Source organism: Bufo bufo, chromosome 6, assembly GCF_905171765.1.
Source record: "Bufo bufo chromosome 6, aBufBuf1.1, whole genome shotgun sequence".
Taxonomy (NCBI): Eukaryota; Metazoa; Chordata; class Amphibia; order Anura; family Bufonidae; genus Bufo; species Bufo bufo.
In genome coordinates this window covers 409210527-409236875 of record NC_053394.1, presented here as the reverse complement: position 1 = coordinate 409236875, position 26349 = coordinate 409210527, and the positions used below count along the sequence as shown (strand labels likewise).

The 26349-nt window shown below is 43.2% G+C and overlaps 2 protein-coding genes and 1 long non-coding RNA gene across 3 annotated transcripts in view; all 3 read left to right on the top strand.

The window, feature by feature from the left end:
- Positions 1–17405, top strand: part of LOC121004586 — a 28995-nt gene extending 11590 nt beyond the window's left edge. Inside the window, exons 2-3 of the long non-coding RNA XR_005779782.1 lie at positions 17073–17222; positions 17350–17405. This is a non-coding gene — a long non-coding RNA (uncharacterized LOC121004586). The remainder of the gene's footprint in view (positions 1–17072; positions 17223–17349) is intronic.
- The window catches only part of LOC121005801 (zinc finger protein 850-like), a 1060224-nt gene that overhangs the window by 312824 nt on the left and 721051 nt on the right, over positions 1–26349 (top strand). The gene's annotated exons all lie outside the window — the stretch shown is intronic.
- Positions 1580–13872, top strand: LOC121004471 (oocyte zinc finger protein XlCOF22-like). Its single transcript, XM_040436707.1, has 4 exons — positions 1580–1691; positions 1821–2000; positions 2083–2206; positions 12259–13872. The coding sequence occupies exons 1-4, from the start codon at positions 1614–1616 to the stop codon at positions 13623–13625; spliced, it is 1749 nt and encodes a 582-aa protein (XP_040292641.1). The 5' UTR covers positions 1580–1613; the 3' UTR covers positions 13626–13872.

Genomic DNA, 26349 nt, shown 5'->3' with positions numbered 1-26349 from the left:
CTCGTCTCCTCCTCCTCTCTGTCTCCCCATCTGAGCTTTCCCCCTGTTCTTCTTCTCTTCGAGCGGGCACCCACGTGACATCCACGGACACATCGTCATCATCAACCGCTTCATTTGTATCTGACAACTCGGCAAAGGAAGCAGCAGTGGGTACAACATCATCATCACACCGTACGTCCATGTGTGTAATGCTGCCTGACTGAGACATATCCCTGTTATCTACATCCTCTGGCAATAATGGTTGTGCATCACTAATTTCTTCCAACTGATGTGTAAATAACTCCTCTGACAGATCAAGTGAAACAGCTGTGGTGGTAGTGTTTGTGGTGGCGGCAGGCGGGCGAGTGGTAACTTGAGAGGTGCCCGAAGCTGAGCTGGAGGAGGATGGTGCATCAAGGTTCTGAGCGGAAGCTGTAGAAGATTGGGTGTCCTGTGTTAGCCAGTCAACTATGTCCTGAGAACTTTTCGAGTTCAGGGTACGTGGCCTCTGAACACTGGGCATTATTCTAGGGCCAAAGGGAATCACAGCACCACGACCACAACGGCTCCTGCGGGGTGGCCTGCCTCTGCCTGTCATTTTTTTTAGATTAGTTTAGTTGTACTATGCGTGCAAGCTACTGTGACACCAGATATAAGTGGCACTGGTGGTACTGTGCACTGGCAGTAGTTGGCAGAGTACACGCTGTAGGCCTGTCACACACGCTTGCAGACAACTAACTGCTATTATATTACAGTCCAAAAAGTTTTTTTTCTTTTTTTTTTTTTAATGCAAGCTACTGTGACACCAGATATGAGTGGTGGCACTGGGCAAGTGGGCACAGTATACGCTGTGAGCCTGACACACACACTGGCAGGCAACTGCAATTAGATTACAGAGGAAAAATAAATAAAATAAAGCAGACTGATGTACTAGCCCTAAAAAGGTCTTTTTGGGGTGCTGTCAGGACGCTGTCCTTACAGCAGAGATCAGATGAGTCTTTCAGGACTGGAGTGGACACTGAATACACTGGCCTAGCTATCGATTTCCCTATTAAACTACAACATCTGTGTGGTCATGAGGAGCTGCCAAAAACCAAATCTGCCAACTCAATGTCTGTCTAGATAACAATAATAATCTTTATGTATGTATCGCCAACATATTCTGCAGCGTTTTACGATTACCCTGATTGGACCTGTAGAATCCTCCACTGCTCCAGCACTGAGGCTCCTGTAGTCTCCTTCAGTCTGTTTACATCACTGCAGCGACAATATTGGTTGGAGCTCTGATGGTGGTATGTATATCACCTGACCATTGAGGCCTATGGTGGTCACGTGCTGTGGCATCACTGATGATGTCTTACATTGGCTGTAGGGTCATGTGAAGGTGTGACATACCATGAAACTGCCTTGACCTCACACATGTTTTGATCTCTATAAAAAGAGACAAACGCATAATCTAAACTTTATTATCTCCTCCGATGTCTCGTCTTATTATCTCCAGTAATTGTATTTTACATGGGATTTTGTAGGATTTTACATAGTCTCTTCTTCTTTCCATTCAGGTTCCTGCAATATAGGATCCGCTCAGTGGTTATCTTCTATATAAGATCCTTTTACTGATTGACCCATCAAGGATGGATAGGGACAAGGACAAGATGGCAGAGAGGATAATAAATATCACCCTAGAGATCCTCTTCCGGCTTACTGGAGAGGTTAGAGATTCTGATGATGTCACATTACATCATCTTATCTATGTTACTAACAGATGGACATGACTGGAGAGGTGAGGGGCTCTGGAGATGTATGGAGTGATATTTATTACTGTGTCTCTCCATAACCAGGACTACACAGTAGTGAAGAAGACCTCTAGTGAGTGTTGTCAGGCCCCTGTATCTGAAGGAACGGGAAGAACCCTGAGCCCTATCACGGGGCCCCCACCTCACCTCCTGATACATGAGGAAATCAATACAAAGAAGATCCTAGAACTCGCCAACAAGATGATTGAGCTGCTGACTGGAGAGGTGACACTGCTGGGAATGCTGGGACATTATACAGGAATGTTATGAAGGAATCTGGGTGATGACTGTATCATTGTGTTGTCAGGTTCCTATAAGGTATCAGGATGTCACCGTCTATTTCTCCATGGAGGATTGGGAGTATTTAGAAGAACACAAAGATCTTTACAAGGACATCATGAAGGAGGATCACTGGCCTCTCACATCACCAGGTAATAGACATGACTAAAGGCGTCCTCTCATTATCTTTATGCAAGAAATTAATTTAGTCACTGGATGTGTTTCCTACAGTAAAGAAGAGAGGAACAACGGAGAGATGTCCCAGTCCTCTTCTTCCACAGGATGGTTCAGAAGAACATCACAATGTCCCACATGATGATCAGGTAGATAGAGATAAGGTCTCATGAAATGTCCCCTATGATCTGTAGAAGGCTGTGAAGATATTGTGTTCGGTCTTGTTTTATCCACCAGTATTATATGATTTATCCTTGTATAATGAGTAAGGTGGAGATGGCAGGATTACAGCTGACCATAGACATTACATGTTGTCTGGATATTCTCACAATTTTCTGCCTGTACAGACGTTTAAAATGGCCTCCCCTGTGAACTGCTGCAGATCTTTTGTGGCTGCACAAGAGTGGCACAACAGTTTTCTGAGAGGTCCTCGGCCGGGACCATGCAATACTACAAACTGTCAACCATAGTTGTGCTCGGATTGTCAGCTCGAACATGAACATCAGGATATAAATGCATCATTATCTTCAAGGGTTTTGTAGTCTAGGGTGGCAGTACCAAGGCCAGTTTTTACAAAGGAAAATGAAGGAAAAAAACCTCAGTTAGGAAGGAAGACTAATGAATCTTTTGATGCATGTGTCTTTACAGAGGAAGAGGTTCTAAGTCAGCTGTCTAAAATTAATACAAATAAGTAACAGGGGCCTGATGGTATACACCCAAAGCTATTAAAAGAGCTCAGCGGTGAACTAACAAAACCATTAACAGATATATTTAACCAATCACTGGTAACAGGAGTCGTCCCAGAAGATTGGAAATTAGCAAATGTTGTGCCCATTCACAAGAAAGGTAGTAAGGAGGAATCAGGCAACTATAGGCCAGTAAGCCTGATATCAATAGTGGGGAAATTAATGGAAACCATACTTAAGGAGAGGATTGTGGAACATCTAAAATCCCATGGATTGAAAGATGAAAAACAGCATGGGTTTACTTCAGGGAGATCATGCCAAACTAATCTTATTAATTTTTTTGATTGGGTGACTAAAATAATAGATGGCGGAGGTGCAGTAGACATTGCTTATCTAGACTTTAGTAAGGCTTTTGATACTGTCCCACATAGAAGGCTTATCAATAAATTGCAGTCTTTAGGCTTGGACTCCCATATTGTTTAATAGATTAGGCAGTGGCTGAGGGACAGAGAACAGAGGGTTGTAGTCAATGGAGTATATTCAGACCATGGTCTTATTACCAGTGGGGTACCTCAGGGATCTGTTCTGGGACCCATATTGTTTAATATCTTTATCAGCGAAATTGCAGAAGGCCTCGATGGTAAGGTGTGTATTTTTGCTCGTGACACAAAGATTTGTAACAGGGTTGATGTTCCTGGAGGGATACACCAAATGGAAAAGGATTTAGGAAAACTAGAAGAATGGTCAAAAATCTGGCAACTAAAATTTAATGTTGATAAGTGCAAGATATTGCATCTGGGGCGTAAAAACCCAAGAGAAGAATATAAAATCAGTGATACAAACCTAACCTCAGTATCTGAGGAAAGGGATTTAGGGGTCATTATTTCAGAAGACTTAAAAGGTAGGCAGACAATGTCATAGAGCAGCAGTAAATGCTAGCATAATGCTTGGGTGTATAAGGAGAGGCATTACCAGTAGAAAGAGGGAGGTGCTCATGCCGCTCTACAGAGCACTAGTGAGACCTCATTTGGAGTATTGTGCGCAGTACTGGAGACCAGATCTCCAGAAGGAGATTGATACTTTGGAGAGAGTTCAGAGAAGAGCTACTAAACTGGTACATGGATTGCAGGATAAAACTTACCAGGAAAGATTAAAGGACCTTAACATGTATAGCTTGGAAGAAAGACAAGACAGAGGGGATATGAGAGAAACTGCTAAATACATAAAGGGAATCAACAAGGTAAAAGAGGAGAGAAGATTTAAAAGAAGAAAAACTGCTACAAGAGGACAAAGTTTTAAATTAGAGGGGCAAAGGTTTAAAAGTAATATCAGGAAGTATTACTTTACTGAGAGAGTAGTGGATGCATGGAATAGCCTTCCTGCAGAAGTGGTAGCTGCAAATACAGTGAAGGAGTTTAAGCATGCATGGGATAGGCATAAGGCCATCCTTCATATAAGATAGGGCCGGGGGCTGTCCATAGTACTCAGTATATTGGGCAGACTAGATGGGCCAAATGGTTCTTATCTGCCGACACATTCTATGTTTCTATATCACGGATTCCGTTCTAGCACATCTAGATACAAGTCACCCTTCTTACTTTCATAGAGTATAATATAATATTGGCAGTTGATTATTGGAAAAGCTATGTAGGATTATTTTCATCAGCACATATAATTCTAACTCCCCAGCAGTTTTCTAAAGTTGCCCCCACACTCCCTTCCATCAGGAGGTAGATTCTGTACGTCTGTCTGTCAGTAAGCACTATCCCGTGCCAGCGGTAGAATAGCGGTTCCCTGCCTAAAAAAGATGCCCATGAGCAAACCCTCCTACATGTTTCACCAGGGCGCTGGCTTCATCAGGGGAGTTTGGGTTGTGCTAAGGGGAAGCTCAAGGACCTGCCACATTTTATTGTAATCCTGCTCCTGCCTTTTGTTTTCCCAGCCAATAGTGAAGCCCCCCAGGGCCAGGGAACCATTGGAAAAGCAGTATAGGATTATTTTGATCAGCACAAATGTCAACTCGCCAGCAATTTTCTATATCCTCAGATGCATCCGTACATTTTATACCCTTTGATTATTATGGATACCTGTGATCTCCAGTCTGACCACCAGTCCGAGGCTTGCTGTCCTGTCATACAGGAGATCAGTCTGTCCTGTGTGGCTGACGTCCTGTGAACTACAGGATTACAGCATCATTTATCAGATCCCTCTGGAGAGCTCCCTCCCCACCAGCTACTCCTCCTTGTCTTCTCTATGTCCCTAAACATAGCATGCTGCTGAAGATCTCATTCCTACATTATCCAATAACCTCGGAAAGCACATATTTAAACAATAAGTCCCTGAAATAATTATCTTTAGAATATAGATGAGCAAATCAAGGCTAAGCTAATCAGATTCAGTAAGACCCCAGGAGTGGAGGAGATCTCTCTCCAGACCTAGGTTCTGATAGGAGTGTGTATGTGTGATCTGAACGTATCTACTTCTCTCTCCTTCCCCCGCTTAGGGGTGTAAAAAAGGAGGAAGGGAAGACCTTAGGAGTGGACACTCTCCACTATGTATGACTGCTCACTAAAGCGAGTATTCACAAAATCGAGCACTCATCTGCTATTTTGGAAGAATCCAATAGGTACCTGCAGCCAGACCACACAGAGACCACTAGACCTGGGACATAACATAATAGTGACAGAAGGACGCTGATAGTTATAATGGATCACACTTAACATTTACTATTTATGCTAAAAGGAAATACATGTTTTATCTCAATAAGGGTGACCCTGTACAGGGACTATTTTTTGGGTTATCAATCCTCTCCTTCATTTTTCTTCAAGATCCCCTCTACCGTGGAGGGCGAGTCCCTGCTACAGTCACATGTTTACAGTGGCTTGCGGTCACATGGTATACGTGAGCTGCTTCAACTGTATCTATACCACGTGACTGCATGGAACTGGAAACATGTGACCGTAGCGGGGACGAGCGCTCCACTGCAGAGCCACCAAAACTAGTAATTTATTTAGCAATGGCCAGTGGGTGACAAGTTTAGGGACTGGACCACATGATTTTTGAGTAGAATTTACGCAGGGAAGAGAACGGAACCGGTGAATGAAGTATATTAGTAAGAGAACATAAATATAATGCCCTTCCAATAATGTGCACTTGCTCAGCATAGCAGCAGAATGCTATTTGGGTGCTGTGCTGGCAATAAACCTATGTAGCAACTTGAGGTTTTGAAAAAGAAAACCTGCAAAAAAAAAAAAGAAAAATTATAACTATGCACTTGCACAGTCTATGTGAAAAAAAAAAAGTTTAATTACTCTATAATTGAGCCTCTGTCTTTAAATTATAGAAAACACACTTGCAATTTTGCTAGTACCGTTTAATGATCTGTGTACAGAACCCCTGACTATTCATTTATAAGTCTCATAATATGTCTAGAAAATGGGAGAGTACAAAACGAAAGACCCATGCTTCGTCCTTAGAGATGAGCAAATTTCGATTCAGCTGATGCCCCGAATTCCACAAAATTTGCTTTGTGATGAATTACTCCGCCACGAAGTGCATTTTTTTGTAAGCAGCGGGTGCAATGACGGGGAGCTGCGATAGCGCTGCCCTCGTCATTGTACCCCTCAGATGCCGCATTCATACATGATAGCGGCATCTGAGTGATTTAATTTTGTTTTTTATTGTTAATTTTTTAAACTTACTTCCTCCATTTGCATGCGACAGGCTGGTCGCCGCCATCTTGCTTGAAGATCTCGGCCGAAATCCTGTGCGGCGCAAGATTACGTCATCAAGCTGTCCTGCGTGATGACGTAATCTCGCGCCACATGGGATTTCGGCCGAGATCTTTAAGCAAGATGTAGGCTGGCGGCTCTTCGTGGGATTCGATTCACTCATCTCTACTCGTCCTCCCAGAGTTAGAATGTGGGTGGTAGCAGCGGTATCAGTACCGGCCAGGAGTAGTAGTAGTTGGCCACAGTTCTCCCTGGCTCACGAATAAGTGCTAAATTATTATTGAGGACAAAGAGGATGGGATTGTGGACTGGGGGAAGTATGGGGGGCATTTCTATTACTGAAGGCACTGTCAGAGGTATTATTAAAAAGGACCTTTCAATACTCCTGACATGCCTGTTTCAAAAGCTTTATGCATTCCCCATGTAATCACAGTTCTGGAGAATCTATTCTTATGGCTTTATGATGTGTCATTCCTTTATTATTTCTACTATGTTATGAATAAATTGGTATTAGCCTTCAGTAAGGGTACAGAGGGGAGGTAACCAGTTGGGGGGGGGGGGGTGTACCTGCACAGTTTGTCTCTATCCAATCAGTATTGCCATTTTTAGACTGAGCAGGTACACACCCTAAACTGGTGACCACCCCTCTGTACCCTTACTGGAGACTAATACCAATTCATTCATAACTTCTAGCAGGAATAATAAAGGAATGACACAACATAGAGCCATAAGAATAGATTCTCCAGAATTTCTATTACATGCCGAATGCATGAAGCTATTAAAACAGGCATGTCAGGAGCGGTGACAGGTCCTCTTTAATACTGGTAACACAACCAGGACATTATTATTGCTGGGGACATGTAGCTACTAGGACACTGTAGGGAGCCTTACAGTGTAGTGATCAGTGGCAGTGTACTAGAACCCATCCAGACATATAATGGGGAGGGTGAGGGCCCCAATCCAAAGTTTGCCCTGGGCCCATAGAACTCTAGTTACACCTTATACTATAGACAGTGATAAACAGGAATGTAGTGATAGATAATCATTTCTCCCCTCTTCTGTGTTCTCTCCTGTCCTTTTACTATAAACAGTGATAAGCAGGGTGTTCTAGTGGTGATAGATAATCAGTTCTCTCCTCTCCTGTGTTCTCCCCTGTCCCTTATACTAGGTACAGTATCTTCATGCCTGCAGTCATCCCAAAACTGGTAGACAGAACAGGAAGACAGCAATAAAGGGTTTGTTCAGGCATAAGTAACTTTTTACATGTGTCCGCTGCCTTTACTATGGAAAGAGTCATACGTACCTGATACCCTTAGCTCCAGTTATGTGTGCCAGCTCCTGTGTGTCCATCTTCCAGTAAATGTTTGCTTCCTCGCCGGCACAGGCATGGTCACCTGCTTTACTGCAGCCAGTAACTGGCTTTAGTGGTGATGTGTTTCTTGTGGACATGTTACCCCTGAATCCAGTCATTGGCTGCAGCAGAGCAGATGATTATGTCCATTCCGAGGAGGTAAACAAGCCATGGACCGAAACAACTTTGGCTTACCGGCTTCACAGTCCTGGGGCGGCCAGCAAGGACAACAGGTGCACAAACAATGTAATGTTATATACACACAATGTAATGTTAGGGATGGAATATAAGGGCTACTCTCCCTGCATTGCAAACTGGTTGGAATAACAAAGCAATCAGATTGGATTTATACAGGAGACTTGCAGATATTTGGGTCAGATAACTCCTGCTGTCCGGTCATTTTTGGTCGTCTTTTCAGGTCATATAAAACCTTCCACACGACTTCTCCAATTGTCTGATGACTTCTACAATGTTTCTTTCACAGCTTGTGAATCCGGGTGAAGATCTGAACAATATTAATCTTACAGAGACATATGTGAGGGGTGATGAGCAGAGTACAGAGGACATTCTCACAGATAACCGCCCAGGTGAGTAGTGACCACTAAATAAAGTAGAGAAGACTCACAGATTCTACTCCTTCACTGGATGATACCATTTTATGTTACATTTTTAGGTTGTGTCTTCTGTCTGTTTTTTCAGCGTTATATTCACCGATTCAGCTAAAATTCTAATAAATATGGATGGAAATGTGACAGCGTTATAGGTGATATACAATGCCAAGCACAGCCACTATTCAACAGACGGCACTGTGCTTGGTAAGCTGTGAGGAGGCTTTGTATTAACTGGACCTCCAGTGAGCACTGAGGCTTCCTCAGACAGCTGATTGATGGGGGTGCAGGGACCGACCTCTGATGCAGGGACCGACCCATTCTTATGTGGCTAAAAAGGCACTTCTGAACGCGAAGTGACAAAATGGTCTGCCTTTGTACCGTTTGAATTCCACCTTACATATGCTGAAGCGTTGCTATGAGCAGCATAAAGAGATTAAAGATTTACATGATGCATGAGACCACCACAGCAGAGCATATGTTATTTTGAGCGCAGGCAGTGGTAGCTCATCAGGGCCTTGTGTAGCATACTCAACCCCTTCGAAGAGACCACCAGAGTAGGGACAAGCATTAACATGGCATCATCCTGATATTTATATTTGAACAAATGCTCTTGCTGATTCAACAAGGACTAGAGGAAGAACAACAACCTTCACAGCTTTCTGGGGATCCTGTAACTGATAGGAACTTGGACGGATGAAATCGCATAAAGGAGGAAGTGGAGGAGGAGAAGTTTGTGGTACAGGGAGACATGGAGACCGTTTTCCTAGGCACAGCTAGAGAAGGAGGTTGGTGCTCGGTATGATAGATATGCTGCTGCTAATGATGATGATGATGATGACGACGATGACATTGGCCATGACCAACCATTGCAGAGGTGTCTTAAAGAACTGGGTCCTCAGGCATGCTGGTGAGCATGACAAACTACATGCTTGGTTGCCTACTTGCTGCCAAGCATATGGTTAGCATCAAGCAAAGTGATGACTACTGGATAGCCATACTTTTAGATCATTGCAATCAAAGCAAAAGGGGAGAAGGTTTCACTGATGCCTGTCACCTGCATTTCTGTCCAGGAGTCCCATCTCCAACCTGGCTGAGTCAGAGACCTTCCGCCCTATCTGGTGGTGCTACCCGTACAATAAGTCTCAGAAGGCACAGCAGCAGCAGCCAATTTAGTTTTCTTAATGTGATGGAAGGTTTTTTTTACGTGCTGTGCCAACCTGACGCAAATCAGCAAAAGCAAATAGCCTGTTCCCTGACTCCATGGACTTCTGGGAGGGAGATTGGAACAGTGTCTGGAACTGGCCCAGTTTGATATGTGTACTGTCTTGTCCAGCCTCCAGTGCAGGGTATTCAGTGTGGCAGGTGGCATAGTCACACACCTCCAGCTAATGCCAATGAGTAGATCTGCCAGAGAGTCATACACAGATTATCAGGCCAATGGGAGCAGGATTGAATTTGGTTGAATGTATTTGTTCCCTCTTCTGACTGATTCTTCAGAATTACACCTGAAAAAAATTTCAAGAAATTGGTTCCTCTCTAGTGATATACTTTTCATAATCTTTGTATATATGAATCACAAGCACTTAAAGCAGTTGTCTGATCTGAGACATTTGGGTCTTATAAGTGCAGGACCAACCGCTGGGATCCGCACCTTTTTTGAGAACCGAGCGGGCCAAAGTGGTGGCTGGAGGACTCTGGTCTGGCCACCATCAAGCGCTGTCCCCATAGAAGTGAATAGGAGCACACCGCGCATGACCCGCCACTGTTCCCATCGACTTCTATGGGCCTTACTGAAATTGCCAAGCCAGGGCTCGGCTATTTTTGTCGGCTCCATACAAATGAAAGGAGGGTGGCTGCTCAAGCACACTATATCCTCCACCACTTTTGAGGCTCCATTTAGGAGATGGGTGCGGGTCCCTGCGGTGGGACCCGGACCTACCAGACAATAGTTGCATATCCTAGCAAAATGCCCCCATTTTCTCCGATGAGACAACCCCTTTAATATAAATGAATAAAAATAAGATGTCATGGGGTGGGCCGTGCAGTTTGTGTACTTGACAGTGACAGTTTTGAAAAATGGGCCATGTCCGTCAGATGGAGCCCATTTAAATTAATATCGGTGTCTTTAATGGTCATTTAGACAGGAGTGCATCCATGTAATGGCAGTTTAAAATGGGTACACTAGTGTAAAATGGCCTTTTAGGGGTTAAAATAAAAACAAATTGCCTTATCCGCTTGCACACACAAGGCAGTCTCTCTTGGTGCTGAAGGACCTGTGCTACCAACGTGATTGCTTAGGAGCGCATGGTGACATCATCCCACTGAGAGTGTAGGTCCTTTAGCACCAAATGAAGCACGGCTGTCTCTGCGCGTGCAAGTGGATGAGAGGAGTAATTTTTTTTCCCCATGGAAACAAAACCCTGCACATTATTAACCTTATTAATTATTACTGATGGGGAGCACCCTTAGGAACATTACCACTAACTGGGGCCACTATGGGGGACATTATGTATACTGCAGGGATTGGTAATTAAATAAAAAAAGCAAATAAAAATAATATAAATAATCCTCAAATAATGGCCGTTGAAAATGGATGCAAAACGTCCATTTGACCAAGAAAGTGATGCAAAAATGGTTGATAAATGGCCATGAAAAACTGAATGTTGCTTTTTTTTCGCTGTTGTGTGAATGTAGCCTTAAGAGCTCATACAAAAAAGTCTCACCACTCAACACCAGATATTTCTTACCTGCCTGTGAATAAAGGCCCCAAGATCCTGACCCAGGTGACTAACTCTGCATATTATCAATAGTAATTATATCTCAAGGAAAAGAACATGTTGAGCAGCTCCCCAATGGTCAGTGACAGTTTCCTGTGCTTCCTACTGGCCGTTCTACTCTCCTCTCTTCCTCCGAGTCCAGCTGCTGTATCTGTCATCCATTTTAGCCCAGGTCTCATTCCGCGCCCTGCACTCTGCCCAGCAGCAGCTGTGATACAGTGATGTCATTGTCCCTTCTGGGCTGAGAGGGAGAGCGCACAGACCTGAGATAATCCCCCGGCCTCTGCGCTCTCCTCAGGTCAGCAGGAGAGATGACATCATCACGTCTGCTGCTGAGAAGTGCATGATGTGCTCGGTATTACTTTTAGTAATTTTATTCATAGTATAGGAGCTTCACTGATGTAAAGAGGACACTAAGGGACAACACTACTGCAGGAGGTGCACTAAGGGGCATAACTACTGCAGGGGGACAGAAAGGGGACATAACTACTGTGTGGATATTCTACTGAGTGGGGCACGTAGGGAGCATCAGTACTGTGAAGAGGGCACTAAGGAGGAATTTCACTGTCAAAGGGACACTGAGGGGAGATAACTATTGTGTGGGGCACTAAGAGGGCATTCAGCGCCTCTTGTGTAGCGCTAGGAAATGTTTTATTTATAAATGACTGGGTGGGGGTTGCATGCAAATTGCTCAAGGTGGGGGCCAACCATTTCTAGCTATACCCCGTGGTCTACTATTAGATTGTGATCTGTTTGGACACCACTGTTTGAGACAATTCATAATTGAATTTTTTATATGGAAATGTTATTAAATTTCAATATAATTTTATGGTATATTATTCATCAATAATAAAATGTGTTTTATTCTTGGCAGATGACTGTACCAGGAACTCAGAGAAAAATCTGGTATCTTCAGATTTTGAAGTAGATGATTGTGGTATCACACAAGATACATTTGAAGAGCATGCCAATATGCAAGATATACCCTCAACCAATCACAGTCACAATGCATCAATTGATTCTTTTAAACACGTCCGATCTTCTGATTCATCACAGACTGTAACACAGAATAAAAGTCATAGAAGAGGTGCTAAACATCAAACAGCTCATTTAAGAGGGAAGCCATTTTCATGTTCAGAATGTGGAAAATGTTTTAAGACTAAATCAGATCTTGTTAGACATCAGAGAATTCACACAGGGGAAAAGCCATTTTCATGTTCAGAATGTGGGAAATGTTTTCAACAAACAACACATCTTTTTATACATCAGAGAACTCACACAGGGGAGAAGCCATTTTCATGTTCAGAATGTGGGAAATGTTTTCACCAAACATCACATCTTTTTATACATCAGAGAATTCACACAGGGGAGAAGCCATATTCATGTTCAGAATGTGTAAAATGTTTTAAGACAAAATCAGAACTTGTTATACATCAAAGAAGTCACACAAGGGAGAAGCCATTTTCATGTTCAGAATGTGGGAAATGTTTTAAGACAAAGTCATATCTTGTTACACATCAGAGAAATCACACAGGGGTGAAGCCATTTTTATGTTCAGAATGTGGGAAATGTTTTAAGAATAAATCAGGTCTTGTTATACATCAGAGAAATCACACAGGGGAGAAGCCATTTTCATGTTCAGATTGTGGGAAATGTTTTAAGAATAAACCAGATCTTGTTACACATCAGAGAAATCACACAGGGGAGAAGCCATTTTCATGTTCAGAATGTGGAAAATGTTTTAGATTTAAATCTGAGATTGTTATACATCAGAGGACTCACACAGGGGAGAAGCCATTTTCATGTTCAGAATGTGGGAAATGTTTTCAACAAACATCACATCTTTTTATACATCAGAGAATTCACACAGGGGAGAAGCCATATTCATGTTCAGAATGTGGGAAAGGTTTTAAGACCAAGGCAGAACTTGTTATACATCAGAGAAATCACACAGGGGAGAAGCCATTTTCATGTTCAGAATGTGGGAAATGTTTTAAGAATAAATCAGGTCTTGTTACACATCAGAGATCTCACACAGGGGAGAAGCCATTTTCATGTTCAGAATGTGGGAAATGTTTTCAACAAACATCACAACTTTTTATACATCAGAGAATTCACACAGGGGAGAAGCCATATTCATGTTCAGAATGTGTGAAATGTTTTAAAACAAAGTCAGAACTTTTTATTCATCAGAGAATTCACAAAGGGAAGAAGTCATATTCATGTTCAGAATGTGGGTAGAAAATGTTCAGAATGTGGGTAAAAAATCATAGTTAGACATCAAAATTCTCACATATAAAAGAAGCAATCGTCATTCTTAATCCTTTAGTGACCACTAATATGTGTTTTTTGTTTTTTTTGGTGGTCACTGACTTTATTCCGTCAAATACTCCTTTTTACAGGGAGATAAAACAGCGCCTTGCTTTCAGTTACCAGAGGTGGCCGAGTGCTTGGAGAGATGATTAGGACCACTTAAAAATAAATGGGCATTACATGAAATATGGGCTTGTCAGGAAACTCTCAGCTTTGGTCTTACTGGGCACTTTTCATCAGTAATGTGAAAGTTCTCCCAAAAAGTGACCCAGGCTAGGATTGCCTCATTACATAGAAGCCATTACTCGCCCTCCTAAAGGTATACCATCTTTTTTTATTTTTTTTACTCGTTTTATTGAAGCATAACAAGTAAGGAATGGCATAGGTACCTACTGATCAACATCGTATCAAATAATGTAACATGTACATATAGTAAAATCCAGTGTACATTCCTTGTATAAAACATTATACATAAATGTGAGCACAGCTTTATCCTGTAACCTCTATTCAATAAAGTTAAAATTTGTATTCATTGAAGTATTCTCCTTTTTATATTGTGCCAGATATCAAGTAGGTGGTCCTTTTGTATACATGTGAAAATTAGATAACTCAATGGTGATGAACACCAACTTCCCCACACCTTCTGGAATTTTTCAGGGCATTTCCTCTTTTGAAATATATTCTCTAAAGGAGTGACCTGGTTTACCAAAGGCTTCCACTGACTCACCATAGGTGGTCTATTTTCTATTGCTTTCCTAGCAAAGAATAAGGCTTCCCTCAGAAAAATACTAGTGTGGTGCGTCCATATCTCGTCCTCCAATATCCCTAGTATGCATATTTTGGGGCATACCGACAATGGATTTGGGACCATGATGGACAAAACATTTTATAATTTCTTGCCAATAGTATGTAATGTAGCTGCAGTCCCATATCATGTGCCAAAAATCAGCGTTTGCTTGTGCACATCGATGACATCTGTTATGAGGCAGTCTGCCCATTTTGTATAGTCTGGTAGGGGTCAGATAGCTCCTATGTAGCATAAATAGCTGTGCTAATCTATTGTTAAGCAATACAGATAAAACTGATACAGGCAAGATGCTTTAAAGCAGTGATCTGAGTTTATTAGGTTACAGATAAATCTTATATCAGAATTTAACTAGCAGACATCCGGCAGCTGTGGGCGTTGCATAGCTCAAGTGAAAACCACAAAACACAGTGAAACGAAACAGCTACATAGAAGCGAGGCATCTTCTTATCGTAGACAGGAGGTGGAACTAGAACACCAGAAGCTAGTATTTCTGAGAAGAGAGAAGGTGGGGGGGGGGGGGGGGGGCAACTGCTCCCCCGCACCTGCACTTTAGCTGACTCTTACTTAACTCTGGTTCAGGGGAGGAATAAAATGGAGTTCTATCTCCCACAGCGCCATTTACCAGGTGATGGACCCTGCGAAAAGATTGCTCCTACCCCCACCTCGGACGTGTCAACTTCCACAATGAAAGGTTGTGATACATCCAGCTGCACCAATATAGGGGCAGAAGCGAAGCACTCCTTAACCGCAGAAAAGGCAAATAGTGTCCCTGAAACGTATAGCGTCCTCCAAAAATAATTCTGCTAAGTCGATACTGTACCAGGGTGCCTCCCAAAAGTCCCGCCAATAGTAATAATTCTCTGCCAGAGTGCACTATGTGGTAACAGTGCACCCAATAGTAATAATGTTCCTCATTTTCCCCTAGAAGTAATAATGCCCCCATAGTGCCCTCATTAGTAATAAACCCCTATAATTTGTGTATATAAAAAATACCCCATTATAAACCTCTTATAATGTTTGCCAGTAAAAAAAAATCCTCTTGCAATATGTGGCAATAAAAAAATGCCCCTTATGTGCCAGTACAAAAATGCTCTCTTATAATGTACATATGTCAGTACAAAAAAACAACCCCCTTTTAGTGCCCACAGTACAACGAATGTTCCCATAATGTCCCACTTATAATGTGTGCAAGTACAAAAATACTCCTTTTTATGGCCACAATGTCCCCATAGTGCTTTCTCAAATTACTAAATAATGACCCCGACCCCATTGTGGCCAAACACCATGCTGCTAAATAAAAATAATAAACTCAAAAACTTACCTCCATTCTGCTGTCAGTGATGCAGTGCAAGACACTGACCTCTTCTAGTCTGTGCCCTGAGCACTATGCAGCATGATAATGACACCGGCCTCTGACAGGTTACAGGAACTAGGACTAAAGCCTATTAGAGAAAAAGGTGGGCGAGGGAGACCTCATTCCCGTGCCCTATCACAGCATTCAACTGTATTGCTGTCGGGAGTACAGCGATATGTAGAGATGAGAGTTTCCATAATGAAAGCATTAATTGTCCATGGCCCTTCCAGTCCCCCCCCCCCTCTATATATCCTTCATGTTTGCTGTGATGTCAGACTCCTGGAAAACTATTTACCGGTAAGTCTAAATTCTACTTTATGTATCGCCAACATATTCCGCAGCATTTTACAATTATCCGGATAATACAGGACCTGTAGAATCCTCCACTGCTCCATCACTGAGGCTCCTCTGGTCTCCTTCAGTCTGTTTACATCACTGCAGCGAAAATATTGGTTGGAGCTCCAATGGCGGTATGTAGATCACCTGACCATTAAAGGGAACCTGTCACCAGTTTTATGGTGTCTTAACTAAGGGCAACATAAATAAGTGACTGATTCTCTTAGCAAAATGCTGGGTCACTTTCTTTAATTGACCCAGTCAATCTGCCAACATCTTGTATTGAAAAGCTCCAGCTGATAATGATGAGTCATGAATATTTATGAGCTCCTGACTCTCCCCGCCCACCTGCTGCTGATTGACAGTTTGTTTCTATATGAATCAGCAGCAGGTGGGCAGGGGAGTGGCTATAGCTCTGAATTAAATATACGCTGGAATTAATGACATCACGCTGGACTCAAATCAGCTCAATAGCATGCGGCATCTTTGTGTGTATATTATGAAGTAACCATCTGTCACACCAGTAAGTGAATACATCTAAGGTACTTTTTAGTAGTTAATGATTGTATATAATTAGTTAGATTATAATCAAATATTCACATGACCGGTTCCCTTTAAAGCCTAGGATGGTCAATAGCGGTCACGTGCTGTTCATACTGGCATCACTGATGACGTCTTCTATAAGCTGTAGGGTCATGTGAAGGTGTGACATACTATAAATTTGCCTTGACCTCACCCATGTTTCGATCACTATAAAAAGAGAGAACACAACATCTACACTTTATTATCTTCTCCGATGTCTCCTATTATCTCCAGTTATTGTATTTTACATGGGATTTTGTAGGATTTTACACTGTCTAATCTTCTTTCCATTCAGGTTCCTACAATATAGGATCCGCTCAGTGGATATCTTCTATATAAGATCCTTCTCTTGATTGCCCCAACAAGGATGGATAGGGAAAGGGATAAGATGGCGGAGAGTATAATAAATCTCACCCTAGAGATCCTCTTCCAGCTTACTGGAGAGGTGAGAGATTCTGATGATGTCACATTACATCATCTTATCTATGTTACCGACAGATGGACATGACTGGAGAGGTGAGGGACTCTGGAGATGTATGGAGTGATATTTATTACTGTGTCTCCATAACCAGGACTACACAGTAGTGAAGAAGACCTCTAGTGAGTGCTGTCAGGACCCTGTGTCTGAAGGATGGGGAAGAACCCTGAGCCCAATCACGGAGCCTTTACCTCACCCCGTGATACATGAGGAAATCAATAGAGAGAAGATCCTAGAACTCACCAAGATGATTGAGCTGCTGACTGGAGAGGTGACACTACTGGGAATGCTGGGATATTATACAGGAATGCTGTGAAGGGATCTGGGTGATGACTGTATCATTGTGTTGTCAGGTTCCTATAAGGTGTCAGGATGTCACCGTCTATTTCTCCATGGAGGAGTGGGAGTATTTAGAAGGACACACAGATCAGTACAAGGACATCATGATGGAGGATCACCGGCCCCTCACACCACCAGGTAATAGACATGACTAAATACACACGTCCTCTCATTATCTCTATGTAAAGGACTGATTTCAGTCACTGGATGTGTTTCATACAGTTAAGGAAGAGAGAAGAACATTGTAGAGGTGTACCAGTCCTCTTCTTCCACAGGATGGCTCAGAAGAACATCACAATATCCCACAGGATGATCAGGTAGATGGAGATAAGGTCTCATGAAATGTTCCCTATGATCTGTAGAAGGCTGTGAAGATCTTGTGCTCAGTCTTGTTTTATCCACCAGTATTATATGTTTTATTCTTGTATAATGAGAAAGGTGAAGATGGCAGGATTAAAGCTGACCATAGACATTACATGTTGTCTGGATCTTCTCACAATTTTCTGCCTGTACAGACTTTTAAGATGGCCTCCTCTGTGAACTGCTGCAGATGTTTTGTGGTTGCACAAGAGTAGCACAACAGTTTGCCCTGGGGCCCTTAGAACTCTAGTTAATCTACTGTGTCCTTTATACACTGCTCAAAAAAATAAAGGGAACACTTAAATAACACAATGTAACTCCAAGTCAATCACACTTCTGTGAAATCAAACTGTCCACTTAGGAAGCAACACTGAGTGACAATCAATTTCACATGCTGTTGTGCAAATGGGATAGACAACAGGTGGAAATTATAGGCAATTAACAAGACACCCCCAATAAAGGAGTGGTTCTGCAGGTGGTGATCACAGACCACTTCTCAGTTCCTATGCTTCCTGGCTGATGTTTTGGTCACTTTTGAATGCTGGCGGTGCTTTCACTCTAGTGGTAGCATGAGACGGAGTCTACAACCAACACAAGTGGCTCAGGTAGTGCAGCTTATCCAGGATGGCACATCAATGCGAGCTGTGGCAAGAAGGTTTGCTGTGTCTGTCAGCGTAGTGTCCAGAGCATAGAGGCGCTACCAGGAGACAGGCCAGTACATCGGGAGACATGGAGGAGGCCGTAGGAGGGCAACAACCCAGCAGCAGGACCGCTACCTCCGCCTTTGTGCAAGGAGGAACAGGAGGAGCACTGCCAGAGCCCTGCAAAATGACCTCCAGCAGGCCACAAATGTGCATGCGTCTGCTCAAACGGTCAGAAACAGACTCCATGAGGGTGATATGAGGGCCCGACGTCCACAGGTGGGGGTTGTGCTTACAGCCCAACACCGTGCAGGACATTTGGCATTTGCCAGAGAACACCAAGATTGGCAAATTCTCCACTGGCGCCCTGTGCTCTTCACAGATGAAAGCAGGTTCACACTGAGCACATGTGACAGACGTGAGAGTCTTGAGACGCCGTGGAGAACGTTCTGCTGCCTGCAACATGCTCCAGCATGACCGGTTTGGCATTGGGCCAGTAATGGTGTGGGGTGGCATTTCTTTGGAGGGCCGCACAGCCCTCCATGTGCTCGCCAGAGGTAGCCTGACTGCCTTTAGGTACCGAGATGAGATCCTCAGACCCCTTGTGAGACCATATGCTGGTGCTGTTGGCCCTGGGTTCCTTCTAATGCAAGACAATGCTAGACCTCATGTGGCTGGAGTGTGTCAGCAGTTCCTGCAAGACGAAGGCATTGATGCTATGGACTGGCCCGCCCGTTACCCAGACCTGAATCCAATTGAGCACATCTGGGACATCATGTCTCACTCTATCCACCAACGTCACGTCGCACCACAGACTGTCCAGGAGTTGGCAGATGCTTTAGTCCAGGTCTGGGAGGAGATCCCTCAGGAGACCGTCCGCCACCTCATCAGGAGCATGCACAGGCATTGTAGGGAGGTCATACAGGCACATGGAGGCCATACACACTACTGAGCCTCATTTTGACTTGTTTTAAGGACATTACATCAAAGTTGGATCAGCCTGTAGTGTGTTTTTCCACTTTAATTTTGAGGGTGACTCCAAATCCAGACCTCCATGGGTTGAAAATTTGATTTCCATTTTTTTATTTTTGTGTGATTTTGTTGTCAGCACATTCAACTATGTAAAGAACAAAGTATTTCAGAAGAATATTTAATTAATTCAGATCTAGGATGTGTTATTTTTGTGTTCCCTTTATTTTTTTGAGCAGTGTACTATAATCACTAGTAAGCAGGGTGTTCTAGTGGTGATAGATAATTAGTTCTCACCTCTCCTGTGTTCTCCCCTGTCCCTTATACTAGGTACAGTATCTTCATGCCTGCAGTCATCCCAAAACTGGTAGACAGAACAGGAAGACAGCAATAAAGGGTTTGTTGAGGAATAAGTAACTTTTTCACATGTGTCCGCAACCTCTACTTATTGAAAGAGTCATACGTACCTGCTACCTTCAGCTCTGGTTATGTGTGCCAGCTCCTGTGTGTCCATCTTCCAGTAAATGTTATTTGCTTCCTCGCCGGCACAGGCATGGTCACCTGCTTTACTGCAGCCAGTGACTGGCTTTAGTGGTGATGTGTTTCTTGTGGACATGTTACCCCTGAATCCAGTCATTGGCTGCAGCAGAGCAGATGATTATGCCCATTCCGAGGAGGTAAACAAGCCATGGACCGAAAGAACTTTGGCTTACTGGTTGCACAGCCCTGGGGCGGCCAGCAAGGACAACAGGTGCACAAACAATGTAATGTTAGGGAAGGAATATAAGGGCTACTCTTCCTGCATTGCAAACTGGTTGGAATAACAAAGCAATCAGATTGGATTTAGGCCCCTTGAAGACGAGCGTGTCCGGATTAGGTCCGGATGCATTGCGGCTGCGATCAGGGAGAATCGTGCGAGTAGGTACGCAATTGCACTCAGTTTTGACTGCAATTGCGTTCCGATGTTCAGTTTTTATCGCGCGGGTGCAATGCGTTTTGCACGCGCGTGATAAACTGACTGTGGTACCCAGACCCGAACCTGGACTTCTTTACTGAAGTTCGGGTTTGGGATCGGTGTTATGTATATTTTATTATTTTCCATTATAACATGGTTATAATGGAAAATAATAGCATTCTTTAATTCAGAATGCTAAGTAAAAGATCCATTGTGGGGTTAAAAATTAAAAAAAGTAACTCGCCAGATCCACTTGATTGCGCCGCCGTGCTCGTCTTCTTTCTTCTTCTTCTTGCAGGACCTGGCTGGAAAGGGACCTTCGGTTGACGTCATCGCGCTCACCACGTGGTTCTTCTATCGTCATTCAGCAGGACCTGTGCTGACGTGAGCACCTTTTACTTAGCATTCTGAATTAAAGAATGCTATTATTTTCTATTATAATTATGTCATAATGGAAAATAATAAAGTAAATGGGGTCCCAGGTAACTCATCCCTCGTCTCCTTAGCAACCATGCGTGAAAATCCCATTGCATCCGCACTTGCTTGCGATTTTCGCGCATCCCCATTCATTTCTATGGTGCCTGAGTTGCATGAAAAACGCAGAATATAGAACATGCTGCGATTTTCACGCAACGCACAAGTGATGCGTGAAAATCACCATTCATCTGAACAGCCTCATTGAAGTGAATGGGTCCGGATTCAGTGCAGGTGCAATGCGTTATGCATTGCACCCGCGCAGAATTATCACCCGTGTGAAAGGGGCCTCATACAGGAGACCTGCAGATATTTGGGTCAGATAACTCCTGCTGTCCGGTCATTTTTGGTCGTCTTTTCAGGTCAAATAAAACCTTCCACACGACTTCTCCAATTGTCTGATGACTTCTACAATATTTCTTTCACAGCTTGTGAATCCGGGTGAAGATCTGAACAATATTAATCCTACAGAGACATATGTGAGGGGTGATGAGCAGAGTACAGAGGACATTCCTACAGATAACCGTCCAGGTGAGTAGTGACCACTAAGTAAAGCAGAGAAGACCCACAGATTCTACTCCTTCACTGGATGATACCATTTTATGTTACATTTTTAGGTTCTGTCTTCTGTCAGTTTTTTCAGCGTTATAGTCACCGATTCAGCTAAAATTCTAATAAATATGGATGGAAATGTGACAGCGTTATAGGTGATATACAGTATGTATATGATACATATAGTCCATCCTCAGGAGAGGTCATTAATATCAGATCAGCAGCCTTGTCGGTCAGATGTATGGAGAGGACACAGTGCTCTGCGCGGTCTTAGGCCTCTTCCTGGCCATGCAATGTGACGTTCATCGGTCATATGGCCTAGGCACAGATTAGTCCCATTCGAGTGAATGGGCCTTAGCTGCAATGCCAAGCACAGCCACTATGTAACAGACGGCGCTGTGCTCGGTAAGCTGTGAGGAGGCTTTGTATTAACTGGAGCTCCGGTGAGCAGCCTCAGACAGCTGATTGGTGGGGGTGCAGGGACCGGACCCCCGCTGATATTGATGACTTGTGCTGACAAAATCTTGGAGAACCCCTTTATAGATTTGCAAATTATAAAAAAACTGAAACAAATTATGCAAAACATCTCGCTTTATTCAGTATTGAGTATGAGAGCCACGAGCATAAATACATTCACTTACACGTCTTGGCATCCTCCTACTACTTTTTTAATACGATGTAAAGTAGTCAGTGTAAAGATTGTATAACAGTGTGAATTTGGCGTGCCCTCAAAATAACTCAACACACAGCCACTAAGGAAATACTGGACTTGAGGATGCTCACCAGATATACTGGAGCCTGGCCTGCTGATCACCCCTCAGCCAAAATATGGTGTAATAATGGTTTAAAACAGGCAAGCTCAACCTGCGGCCCTCCAGCTGTTGTAAAACTACAACTCCCACAATGCCCTACTGTAGGCTGATAGCTGTAGGCTGTTCGGGCATGCTAAGAGTTATAGTTTTGCAACAGCTGGAGGGCCGCAGGTTGAGCATGCCTGATTTAAAAGAACCTAATGTTAAGTCCCATTTAATTCATTTGTTTTATACCACTGAGGAAGGAACATTGTTCCGAAACGCGTCTGGTGGCGGCAAATCGTGGATATTGCGAACAGCAACCTATTTATGAACTTTATCCGGAATTATTCTGCTTACTCTATTGGAATACTGAATACATTTGGGACCTGCATGAACTCTACAGGAGGTGCCGCGGTCGGATATCGCTTCCGCGGGCTGTGGGCAATTGAGAGAACAATACGGCCGTGAGTAACAAAATCATCGCTTCTGGCACCAACCCAGTATGTTTGTGGTTCAGGGTCCACCATTTTAGTTTCTATTGATAGACCATCGTCCACACTTTGGTTGTTTTGTTGGAGCGCTGAGTACATTGAAGAGGTATATGAACGTTGCTGGAGTTGTGGCGCCAGATATCGCTCTCACGGGCCGTAGGCAACTGAGAGGACAGTACGGCAGTGAGTAGTATTAAAGGGATCGCTCCTGACACCAACCCAGTGTGTTTCCAATTCAGCTTCCACCATTTAAACGAGCACACAGAGCGCTGTAGCACAGGTGCAGCTGCGCTGAATATACAGGCTTTGAGCCATTCACAACAACGGGACTTTATCATTAAGAAAAAGATACATATTTGAAATATATAAGCAGAATTCTGTTCACAAGGAAATATTACGTTAACCCTATAGCCGCTTGTATTTTTGTTTTATTTTTATTTTTCATTATTTTTATTAATAATGCAAGAGCTCCGCATTTAGGGACTTGGATCATCTAATGCTTTAAATATGTAAATTTTATATAAGGTTTTAATAATATATCAATTGTATAGTATTGTAACGGATCTCCGGGCACCCCGACTGGGCACCTCCGTTGATGGATGCTCCTAGTGCTACCCGAGGGCTCCATGCACTCCACTCGACACCGTAACATCCACAGGAACAAGGAACAGGAACAGCTCTTACAAGAGCTAGGGGTTATAGCCAGGGGAATATACAGCGTATAGCAATCCCCACACACATGAGATGAGGCTCTAGGTTGAATTTAAAACAGGAACTCTTTAATGGGTTATTTTTCAGCATTTTATGCAGGTCTCCCAGCAAGTGACACTCCCCCTGGGGACCTTGTAGAAGACTGTGACAGTTTACATATCCCCATAATTTATACATCCATGGATAGCTCTGATTTGGGTGAACAACATATCCAAAAATCACCCAGATCCGAGCAGGGGTTCCCGAATTCCATGGAAGTCACATTTGGCCGACCGCAAGCATGGCTTTCCTGCCCAAAACAGTTCCACAGATTTAGGCTGTGCGGCCGTTCTATCTTCTGCTTCAAAGTTAGTATATGGGCCATAATCCTGAGGCAAGAGGCTGGCAAACAGGCCCCTCCAAAACCCAGTGGCGAGGTTAGTTTCACCACAAGTAGCAGCCAATTTAGTTGTCTTTATGTGATGGAAGTTTTTAAAGTGCTGTGCCAATCTGATGCATATCGACAAAAGCATAAGCATTTCCTGAACAGCCAGGTTCAGTTGTACCTGGACTGTGCCCTCTCTTCTGCACACAGCCTGTCCCCTGACTCAATGGACTTTTGGGAGGCAGATTGGAACATTGGGTGGAACTGACCCAGTTTGATATGTGTACTGTCTTGTCCAGCCTCCAGTGCAGGATATTCAGTGGCAGGTGGCATTATCGCACTACTCCAGCTGATGCCAAGGAGTAGATCTGCCAGAGAGTCATACACAGATTATCAGGCCAATGGGAGGCGATTCAATTCTGGTCAAATTTTTTTTGTTCTCTCTTCTGACTGATTCTTCAGAATTACACCTGAAATGTATTTCAAGATATTGGTCTCTCTCTAGTGATATATACTTTTCATAATCTTTGGATGGTGTGTACAGTATGTATGTCACGGTCCCTTCTGTAACAGATGTCAGGAGATCAAGGAGACTGGCGTAGCGTGGAGGAATTTAACAGCCTCTTTGATTACTCTTTATTCAGTGTGTGTTTGTGACCTCATCCCCTGTTTCTGGTGTAGCTTAGTACTCATAGTACTCATTACTCTACCCTATTTAGTGTTTCCCCACCCTTCTGATGGTGCAGTAGATACAGTCAGGTCCATAAATATTTGGACATCGACACAATTCTAAAATTTTTAGCTCTATACACCACCACAATGGATTTGAAATGAAACGAACAAGATGTGCTTTAACTGCAGACTGTCATTTTGAGGGTATTTACATCCAAATCAGGTGAACGGTGCAGGAATTACAACAGTTTGCATATGTGCCTCCCACTTGTTAAGGGACCAAAAGTAATGGGACAATTGGCTTCTCAGCTGTTACCAAGTGGGTGCAGCCTCAATTTAGGCAAAAAAAAAAAATATATATATATATATATATATATATATATATATATATATATACACAGGGAGTGCAGAATTATTAGGCAAGTTGTATTTTTGAGGATTAATTTTATTATTGAACAACAACCATGTTCTCAATGAACCCAAAAAACTCATTAATATCAAAGCTGAATATTTTTGGAAGTAGTTTTTAGTTTGTTTTTAGTTTTAGCTATTTTAGGGGGATATCTGTGTGTGCAGGTGACTATTACTGTGCATAATTATTAGGCAACTTAACAAAAAACAAATATATACCCATTTCAATTATTTATTTTTACCAGTGAAACCAATATAACATCTCAACATTCACAAATATACATTTCTGACATTCAAAAACAAATCAGTGACCAATATAGCCACCTTTCTTTGCAAGGACACTCAAAAGCCTGCCATCCATGGATTCTGTCAGTGTTTTGATCTGTTCACCATCAACATTGCGTGCAGCAGCAACCACAGCCTCCCAGACACTGTTCAGAGAGGTGTACTGTTTTCCCTCCTTGTAAATCTCACATTTGATGATGGACCACAGGTTCTCAATGGGGTTCAGATCAGGTGAACAAGGAGGCCATGTCATTAGATTTTCTTCTTTTATACCCTTTCTTGCCAGCCACGCTGTGGAGTACTTGGACGCGTGTGATGGAGCATTGTCCTGCATGAAAATCATGTTTTTCTTGAAGGATGCAGACTTCTTCCTGTACCACTGCTTGAAGAAGGTGTCTTCCAGAAACTGGCAGTAGGACTGGGAGTTGAGCTTGACTCCATCCTCAACCCGAAAAGGCCCCACAAGCTCATCTTTGATGATACCAACCCAAACCAGTACTCCACCTCCACCTTGCTGGCGTCTGAGTCGGACTGCAGCTCTCTGCCCTTTACCAATCCAGCCACGGGCCCATCCATCTGGCCCATTAAGACTCACTGTCATTTCATCAGTTCATAAAACCTTAGAAAAATCAGTCTTGAGATATTTCTTGGCCCAGTCTTGACGTTTCAGCTTGTGTGTCTTGTTCAGTGGTGGTTGTCTTTCAGCCTTTCTTACCTTGGCCATGTCTCTGAGTATTGCACACCTTGTGCTTTTGGGCACTCCAGTGATGTTGCAGCTCTGAAATATGGCCAAACTGGTGGCAAGTGGCATCTTGGCAGCTGCACGCTTGACTTTTGTCAGTTCATGGGCAGTTATTTTGCGCCTTGGTTTTTCCACACGCTTCTTGCGACCCTGTTGACTATTTTGAATGAAACGCTTGATTGTTCGATGATCACGCTTCCGAAGCTTTGCAATTTTAAGAGTGCTGCATCCCTCTGCAAGATATCTCACTATTTTTGACTTTTCTGAGCCTGTCAAGTCCTTCTTTTGACCCATTTTGCCAAAGGTGAGGAAGTTGCCTAATAATTATGCACAC

Coding starts and splice junctions, on each gene's coding strand:
- LOC121004471 (XM_040436707.1), top strand. CDS start 1,614: ATGGATAGGGACAAGGACAAGATGGCAGAGAGGATAATAAATATCACC. Junction 2,001..2,082: donor TTGAGCTGCTGACTGGAGAG/GTGACACTGCTG, acceptor TTGTGTTGTCAG/GTTCCTATAAGGTATCAGGA. Junction 2,207..12,258: donor CTGGCCTCTCACATCACCAG/GTAATAGACATG, acceptor TATTCTTGGCAG/ATGACTGTACCAGGAACTCA.